The 10,334-nt window shown below is 30.5% G+C and overlaps 1 protein-coding gene across 1 annotated transcript; it reads left to right on the top strand.

Moving 5' to 3' along the window:
- Positions 1–974: 974 nt before the first annotated feature.
- On the top strand, positions 975–9,930 carry LOC132755577 (multiple epidermal growth factor-like domains protein 10; the record flags this gene model as incomplete). The annotated part of the gene is made up of 6 exons (XM_060746462.1): positions 975–995; positions 4,298–4,364; positions 4,989–6,431; positions 7,755–7,865; positions 8,546–8,814; positions 9,833–9,930. Coding segments are annotated over exons 1-6 (2,009 nt in total), but the record flags the coding sequence as incomplete, so codon positions are not given.
- Between the last annotated feature and the right edge of the window lie 404 nt (positions 9,931–10,334).

Below are 10,334 nucleotides of genomic sequence, written 5' to 3'. Positions count from 1 at the left end.
CGTGTATATGAAGTAATGGGTTAAGTGATAATTGAGATCGCTCAAGATTATAAAGTCCAATCAGTTGACCAATCAAGCATACATAGGTCGTGTCACACACACTGATTAATCCCTATGCACACAATGGTCTCATTGGCCTCCAGTGTATTATTTCATTAATAAATCTAAAAACAATTACATTTTCTTTGGGCTCATTCAGTGAATTACTGAATTCCAATCAAATAAGTCACCATTTTAGAACTATAACATACTTTAAGGGCATGACTGGTGACATGTCCGGGGTCCGTACTCGACAGCGAAAGCTGCTTTTTGTGCCCGAAAGGGCGGATGGACCCTCATTAAGCATTAACATACATACATACATACTGATTAATCCCTTTGTACTACCATGTCCAGGGCTGTAATACCTTGACATCTTCGGTGTTTAAATGTCGTTATTTTTAACTCGGAGTCTTTTTTACCCTGAAGGGAAGTTATGATTAATGCATTTAACAAATGCCCTTTTCATTTTTTTTTGTTTTTGCATTTTACATACAAATTATTAATTAAACAAGATACAGTTTAGAAATCAAAATCAAACTCGTAACCTCCCAGTCTAAATTTATGGATATATCCCTGCTTTAATTATCTAATCCGGCGGCCAAATTGGATAGCGAAACAGATTAAACAGTGTTAAAGTTTTCTAAAAACAAATCAGTTTAACCCAGAAATAAGCTGTTGTTCACAAAATGCAACTATTCTATTGATCGCATATTGATATTGCAACGATAAAAAATAACTTTTAACCTACCTTGTTTTGCAATATTCTGAATTTTATTTACTATCCATTTCTAATCCCGTTTTTTCTTTTTTCATTTCGCCCGCGCTATTTCTGATTGGTTGATAGGATTCACGTGATACAAAACCAACGCTTTAAACTCATTGGCTGTTTTGAAAACGCGTGATATACCTAGATACCGTTTGTAGCATTAATAATGCCACTGATTTATATTAAGGTCGGTGATAATGCGGAAGAAAGCAGCATACTAAGATCTTTATTCGATCCAAAATAATGCAATATTACATGTATTAAATTGGAAATATCATGTATCCATAAACGATAACTTTGCATACATGTATAACATAACCATTGATACTTTTTCATAGGCAAAACTTTGATTCTAATGCTCAATCGGTTATTTAATTTTTTGATAATAATTATAATAATAATAATATTAATAACAAATAATAATAATAATAATAATAATACTTATGATGATGATGATGATAATAGTGATAATAATAATAATAATAATAATAATAATAATAATAATATTATGATGATAATGATGATGATGATGATGATGATGATGATGATAATAATAATAATAATCATAATAATAATAATAATAATAATAATAATAATAATAATAATAATAATAATAATAATAATAATAATAATAATAATAATAATAAAATAATAATAATAATAGTAAAAGACGTTTTAGAAGCGCTAAGAAATATTTATAAATTACGCATTTTTTTTTGAGACAACAACAATAAGCGGGTAAAACAAAAGACCCACATTAAATTTACACATATGACAAAAGCCCCCCCCCCAGTCCATCAAACAAAAGCCTCCCTAAGGTTTATAGACCAGACTGATTACTATCTATTTTTGCACGCCCAGCGTTCGGGAACTTGGGTTATACTTCAAATAAATCTAGACAAGTATGCGCCTTTCACTTTTATTTTCTTGATAAGCTTTGAAAAGCGATTCTCTGAAAATATTCATTTACATTTGTACTGCACAATATATAATAAAGTAAACGTCATCAATGAATTACACAATAAATCAAATTAGAACTTTTGTACCTTTAAATTTAAATCTTAATGTAAATTATCTTTCAAAACAATTGCATTTATTTGTTAAAATACATCAAGTTCCAGATTTAAACTGACGAGGTTCTCAATAACAATTGTTTGATGAACTGGGGGGGGGGGGGCTTTTGTCCACCTTGTCATTTTTAGATGGGAGGGGGGCTTTTGTCCGTATCCCCATTAAAATAAATAAATTACTTACTTACTTATACACATAAATGAAGTATATAGATCCTTTCACATTATCTGCGGATTTCATAATTAAAATAAAACTTTATTAGTATAAGAATATTTGGAGTATCGGTAAAAACTCGAAAGTCCAATTTAAAAAGTGATTTTACTATCAATATATAATTTATTATGTTCTTAACTTGATTTTTTTTTAATCAAACTACAACAATTTTTATTTTTTTTTAAACAGAAATTTACTTTTACAAAAACTGTTTCCAAGATACATAATTTTATTTTAACCAGGTAACAAATGTTAATTTACATAGCACCGTCATGTTCCCCTGTCCTGTCACCGAATTATGCAGAAACACGGCTGATGGGAGACGAGGAAACTCGGGAGATGATGATGATATTTTTCAAGAAATGCTATTTCGAATAATTTGACTTCATCTATCAACAATACATGTACATACACCCCAGTGACATCCATCTGATTCTAGCTTGTGAACTTAGATATAATTGGACCTGGCAGCAGGGTACTTCAAAGTTTACTTTAAGATAAATCTTAATTGTGTCTTGTTTAAATGACGAATTCCGCCAAATTAAAGGAAAACAACAACACGACGCTGCAAAAGCATTGGAAAGAATACAGCAGCTATGTCTGTTTCATTTTAATATGTCGGGTTAGAGTCATTATAATATCTAGAACAAAATCACATAGGATTACAATTTAATTCCCTTATTTCGTACATGAATTATATTAGAAATTGACAGTAAAAAATACCGTTAAGACATTCAACACCAATTGCGCTAACTTACCTAATCGGAGAAAACCGACACTCGATATACCCTGCTGCGTTTATGATCAATATCCGAATCAATATCCGGCTTAATCAGTATTGTCTTCGAATATGGCAATACAGCACGTGGCTATTACACAATATTATGTCATAAATGAGACCGCGCGAAAAGAAATCAAAATTGGGGAATTCGGAACTTCATAAGATTTCTATTCAAAACTTGTGTACAGAATCGCAAATCTTTGTTTTCTGAAATAAATAAATAAATAAATAAATAAATAAATAAATAAATAAATAAATAAATAAATAAATAAATAAGAAATATATGAATAAATGAGTAATGAATGAATGAATGAATGAATGAATAAATAAATAAATAAATAAATAAATAAATAAATAAATAAATAAATAAATAAATAAATGAATGAATGATTGGTTGATTGATTCAATGAATGAATGAATGAATGAATGAATGAATGAATGAATGAATGAATGAATGAATGAACGAACGAACGAACGAACGAACGAACGAACGAATGAATGAGATATCATTGTTTTTTTTTTACATATGCAAGTACATGTATTATATTATGTATAGCCTATTTTTATAGGACATATGTCAACGTAAAATTTAATTGCTGTGTGGACAATCCCTATTTCATCTACGTGATTTCACAATTATTTTAACTTTCACGATTTCAACTTCACAGATCTACGATTTTATTATAATTAATTCATGTTTTGAACATCACAATTTCAACTTTATCATTTTCTCATGTTTGGCTTATCATTATAAAATATTATAATGATAATGAAAAGGAAATTACAAAATAACATGATTCACCATAGATGCAAAATGCAAAACAGTACTATCTAATCGTCAATCGCAATTGTAAAGTATTCGCTATTTATCTGCGGGTGTATGCTAAAAAGCAAACCAAGCAGTATTGAGCTAGAATACCGCGTCTGCATGTTACAGGTGGATGTCTTACACGTTCTGTGCACTGACGATATTATTTGTACGCAATTGACGCGTTAATAACTCCAGGAAATTTTGCATTGTGTTAATTGCCAAATGTCTGACAAATATATGATCAGACTATTTCTTTACTCTTACAGGAAATAGGCTATTCAGAAGTAAATTTTCATTCGCTATTTCTATATACAGAATCCGTATTTGCACGAATACGGAATTTCGTATTTTAGTAATATACAGACTTGTTATAAAAATTCCGTATATTAGTAAAATACGGACTTCGTACATCAAAGTCCCCGTATATTACGAGTGTACGGAGTTCGTATATTAGTCATATACGGACTGATATAATATACGGTCCCGTACATCTCCGTATTTCAAGTTTCCCGTATTCTTACACGTATATTAATGATATACGGAATTCCGTACACTTCCGTATATGCATGTCTTTTTCGCAGTGATGACTGTATTTTTTTCTATTCTATTTCAGATTTTAGCCGTCGCATATGTTATAGGCTTTAGTGGCAATTGCAGATATTTTGTCTTTGGGGCAGCAAGTATGTACATAATTTATAGTTTTATAAGTTAACTAGTATTATAATTAATGAATTACATTTTCATAGGGATATAATAGTAGAGACTTATTAATAGCTGACTATTTTAGCCAGATCTAGTCCAAAAACAACATTTTTCTAAACGATAATGAGAAAGCGAAGTACACATTTATTGTTTAGACATGCTATGATATTACCTCTGTAACATTTTGGGATTTGGGTATATATTGACATAGATATAAGAGAAATATTTAATTGCTTGAGGTTTATCTCTTGTTTTATGAAATTATCTGCATATTTATGTATATGAAAATATAATGCCTCTTAGGTTGAAAGTGATACAATAAATCAATTTGTTTGAAATCATCACATCAGTCTATATTATAGCTATAAATTCACAATGAATGAAATAATGTTCAAAAGACATTATTATTATTATTGAAAAATAAGTATGACATAAATATTTGCTTTAAAGTCACTTTATTGTATTTTTACAGTCGTGAAAATATATTTGATAAAAGTATATACATGTACATAATCCATCATTACTGTCCATCATGAATGCTTCAATTCAATCCTCATTAACATTTTGTTCTTTATCTAAAAAAATTTTTTGATTACTTTCAGGAATAAATGAAAGTTGTGTTACACATGACAATACCAGCTGCAGTGTATGCTGTGCTAGTTCAAAATGCCATAATGATGGTAATTTTCCTAATGCATGTGTAGATGGATGTATAGATGGTCATAGAGGTTCTAGATGCTATGAGCTTTGCAAATTTACATGCAAATCTTGTTATCATGGTGTAAGTTACTGCGATTCATGCTTTGACGGATATTCCCTAGGACCGAATAATGATTGTAAATCAAAGTGTCCATCCAACTGTGAAACCTGTACTTCTGATATTAACTGTACAACTTGTAAAGATGGATTCGTCAATAAAGACGGAAACTTTGATTGTAGATATTCAAATTGTCCTGAAAATTGTCATTGCAATTTTTCGACATGTGTAATGTGCAAAGATGGGTTTTTTGACACAAAAGAATCATGCATGAATAAATGCCCGGACAATTGCTCTAGTTGTTCAACATATACGGATTGTAATTCCTGTAAAGATGGATTTTATAGCAGTGTTGACCAGAAAGTATGTTCAAAGTCATGCTACAAAGATTGTAAAAGTTGCTCCTCGCATGATAATTGTTTGAACTGTAATTCTGGAAAGTTTGGTCGTCAATGTCAGAATAATTGTTCAATTGGTTGCAACGATTATGTTTGTTCCATTGAAATTGGAGAATGTAATTGCTTACCTAACTTTGATGGTAAAAGTTGTTCAGTCTGTGTACCAGGATCTTTTGGTACTTCGTGTAACAAGACATGTCCCGATAATTGTAAAAACAATGTATGTGGGAGAACTCTCGGAAACTGTACAGAAGGATGTAAATCAGATACCATGTCTGGCAGTTACTGTGAAAAGTGTATTGTTAGAAAATATGGGTTAAACTGTGAGAACAATTGCTCGGAAAATTGTTTAGATGGAAAGTGTGACAAGGAGAACGGCACGTGTTCCGCGGGTTGTAAGAATGGTTTCAAAGGAACATTTTGTTTGGAATGTGTTAAGGGTAAATATGGAGGGGAATGTCATGGCGACTGTCCAGATACTTGTAAGGACATTAGATGTGAGAAACAGTCTGGGCATTGCTTTAAATGTAAGGAACATTTTGAGGGAATGATGTGTGATTACTGTAAACATGGCTTCTATGGCTCAGAATGTAAACTAGACTGTTCCTCAAATTGTATGAATGTTTCCTGTAATAAAGATTCTGGGAAGTGTAACCTGGGATGTAAGAATGACTACTCTGGAGATATGTGTTGTTTAAACAACAAGAATTGTTTATACTGTGCAAATACCACAGTTTGTCGTGAATGTAAATCTGGGTACTTTGGTCAATTCTGTAATCAAACATGCAGTGATCTTTGTATAAACAATGATTGTGAGATAAATACTGGTATTTGCACAGAAGGATGTAAAGCGTCTTCGCAAGATGACATAATTTGTGTTCGAAGTCAAGGTAAGTATTGATATTTCACTAGCACTAAATATAAGTGAACTATGTGTGTTGTTTTTTCATGTCAAACATATAATTGTTTTTTGTGTGAAATCGGTATCATACTTTTATCGAATCTACGGTATAAAAATGACACTTTTATAAAACTTATATATTTCTTTGTTAAGTCTTTTCTAAAATGTGAACAAAAAGATGAATAGCAAAGGATATTTCTCTGAATAAATTGGTATTAGTAAAAGCAATATATTTAATCATTTATATATGTAACTATCTAGTTATTAAATGCATGTTTCCAGCCAATTTCACATTGTCAAGAAGACATACATAGTTTTTTCTAGCAATTACCTATAGCCATTCTATTTTTTACGGAATATCTCATAGCAACCATTTTCTTCACTGAATTCTTTTATTAGATACAAAAAAGGCACAACAGATAATCCAGTCAGTATTGCCCCTGTCGTTGGTGGAGTTGCAGGCTCTATTGCTGTAGTAGCTTTGTTTATTTTTGCAACACTTTGTTTTATTAAGCAAAGGTAAGTACTGGCACTTTTGTAAGTAGATAGACCATAATTATAACAATACTACTTTCCAAACAACATTAACAGGCCTGCTTACCATTATATAGAAGATATGTTTTCCTTTTTACTTAATATGGTTCAGTAACATTTTGATTAATAGCCCTTTGTATAACAAGGAAGTTTGTGTCCGTCACGGACACGATGTACCCAGTTTTATTCACATCATATATGTATCGTGCACTTGCATGACATTCAATCGAAAAATATGGACAATACAAATAAAAAATGCATTATTTGATCTTTATTCTTGTTTTTTATATTAAGAAGACATTCGAACCATATTGTTGTATGTAGAGGCTAAAACAGTTGCACAATATGCTACGCAGATCAGGCAGCATTTGGGTGGCATAGAAGGAATAACCAATTTGCTGCAGATTCTTTTGCGATAATCCATGCTTGTATAAACCATTTTGCGACAACAACATGGCTTTTCGCTTCTTTATACATTTTTAGAATAAAAAGAGTTTCCACACAAACACAGTCTACTCACACAACACATTGTAAATAACCCTTGGTCAATCATGGATTCTCAGGTCTCAGAATCTGACAGGTATGCGTGCGCATAGAAGCCAGTAAGAATGTTTGGTACACTAGAATGAACTGGCGGCAAGATGTCCATTTCAATGTCAAGAATGTGATCAGGGTACTTCGACTGTTTAGCGAAACGAGAAATTTATACTTAGTTTAATTCAGATGTAATGGGCGACCTGTGTATTATATAACTATTTATTAATCATTAACATTTTAGTCAGCTTTGCATTTCTGTCTTTCAGAAATAGGCGAACTGAAAATCCGGCTAATAAAAGAAGAAACAGACCCGGATCAAAGAAAGACGAACATGTTTATGAGAATTTCAAAGGTTTGATTAATAATATGCTAACAGCGATGAATAAATATTTGGCTTATGAAACAAATCTTTTGCTTTTATTTGTAAAGAAGTACATATATTACAGTAAATTGAATTTTAAAAGTCTGTCTATAGGTGTTGCTAAGCATTATATTAAGCACCAATACCAAATCGTGAGAGAAATACAAACAAATAATTAACAAGGTAGATATTTTTGACAAACATATGGAAAGTTTGAAATATATTTTCATTTCTTTTTTCATGATTAGCTTATAAATGTGGACATTGTACCATTGATTATGTATCAATTATTTCTAAATACAATTTGACTAGAAAAAGTTTTTCATTCATAAGACTACAGGCTACGAAATATATATTAGAGAGATTTTACATAAATCACAGTCCTCTTTTTTAATGTAGTATGTGTTTTTATTTGTTTGATTTAGATGTACGTGACTTTGAATGTATATTTGTATGTATAAATCTATGTTTAAAATAAAAAGGCAGGTTCACCTTTTCCAAAGCTATAATGAGTAAACAGTTAACTGTTTGTCAAAAGACTTTGGAACAGTTCGCTGTTACCTTATATTCTTTTAAAATATTGAAGTCAGGACATACTATTTCGTATCATTCCTATTTTAATTCATTTCATTTTGATATGCATGTACAAAATAAAATCAATCAATTTGCAGAAACAGAACTGATTGACAATATTCAGGAGGAAGAAAATGCAGATAACTCTGTATTTGTGTCTGTTGATATTGATGAAATTCATACAGATACAAAATCTGGAAAGGTAACAAAGCCTAATAACGCCTATCATCCCGATGACTCAGCAGATGCATCTGACAATGATGAATATGACGGTCCATTTGATTTAGATAACCATAGAGTGAAAGTTACAGATCTATTTTCGTATGTCACCAAGAGACACCCAGATTCTTTTTCAAGTGAATTTATGGTAAATAAGATTTTTTTATCAGTTAATATTTTTTTATTGATATTTCAAATGTGAAAATGATACATCTTCTAATAAACAACCAAAACGGCATTCTCAGTTTTTTTATTATCAATACATTTCGTGAGAAATCATTGAGAATAAAACTAAAAGTTTAAATATCAAAACATTGTGTAAACTATTTGACCAAAAGTAGAACGTTATGACTGGAAATTTTAAGTTAGCTCTTATATAGGTACTGACGTTTGTTTGTTAAAAAAAGAATATTTCCGTTCCCCGCCCGCAATATTTGATTCCCTTTTTATCGTCTTCTATACTATGACCGTATGAATTTGCATTTGAGATATGGCAAAACATGTGTGCATCTAAACATTTTCTCGTTTTATGTGTTTTGTAGCTTTTTTGAGGTAAACTTTCTCCATATATTTCATCTAAACTTAATAATAATTACATTATAACTAGTGGAGTACAATGTAGAATAAAAATAATGTATTTACTATGAAAATGTCTACACCTTTCGAAAATGAAATTCAAACTTAGACGTGATGATATTTTCTATATTAACACGGATTGTTTTTATTAGCCTCTTGAAATATATTTGAAAAATATGTTTCTTTGCTTCCTTGTGACATTTTTGTATAACATTTTGTTTGAGCAATTCGGTTGCATAAGTATACAAACTATTTAAGTGTTTTGTATGTGCTACAGCACTTCAGTAATCATATATGACAGTTCATCAACAATTATATAAAAGTCATTGTTTATGATTTGTATAGTGTTGTGTAAATGATGAAACGTTAAAGATAACAAACACGAAGATTGTTATAGTAGCCTTCTGTCATAAACCTTTTTATTTACTGTTCTTATTTTGTTTATTTTTAAAACACACATTGAGATGACTATGCAAATCGTTCAATTCTAAAGATGATTTTTTGTTTGTTTAAATTAAGGAAGTACATGTATATATACATTAATATAATATAGAACTACATGTGAAAACTTTAATTTGGCAATGTTACAGAATCTCGCTGAAGATCTAGATTTAACAAAACATTGCACCGTTGCCATGAAACCAGAAAATATTTTCTTTAATAGGTACAACAGCTTGTATCCATGTAAGTATGACTTTTCTTCATAGTTTTAAATAGGAGAGAGTTGTGATTTTGTATTTTGACATCGTTCAAAATATTATGCTTCTAAGGATTCTTCTGTTACAAATTATGGAAACACGCAACTCACTTATCATAAGGAAAGGATAAAAATGCTGTCAATTTAATCATAAATAGCAATATTCTAAATATATGATGTCATTTGATCTGTTTGTTGCATTTAGCGTAAATAAAAGACCGGAATGTATGCAAGGATACATACCTTAAGTCATGAGCAAATCCCACATATAAAAGCATTGCATTTTGTCATAGCCCGAATTCGGTATAACGTTGATTGGTGTACATTGATTGAAATAAATAATCAGATGCCTGGATCTTAGTAGTAATTTTAATCACGATAACTTTGATAAACTT

This window comes from Ruditapes philippinarum, unplaced genomic scaffold (genome assembly GCF_026571515.1).
Source record: "Ruditapes philippinarum isolate M1 unplaced genomic scaffold, ASM2657151v2 ctg5851_1_1_1_1, whole genome shotgun sequence".
NCBI lineage: Eukaryota > Metazoa > Mollusca > Bivalvia > Venerida > Veneridae > Ruditapes > Ruditapes philippinarum.
This window is presented reverse-complemented; position numbering and strand designations above follow the sequence as displayed.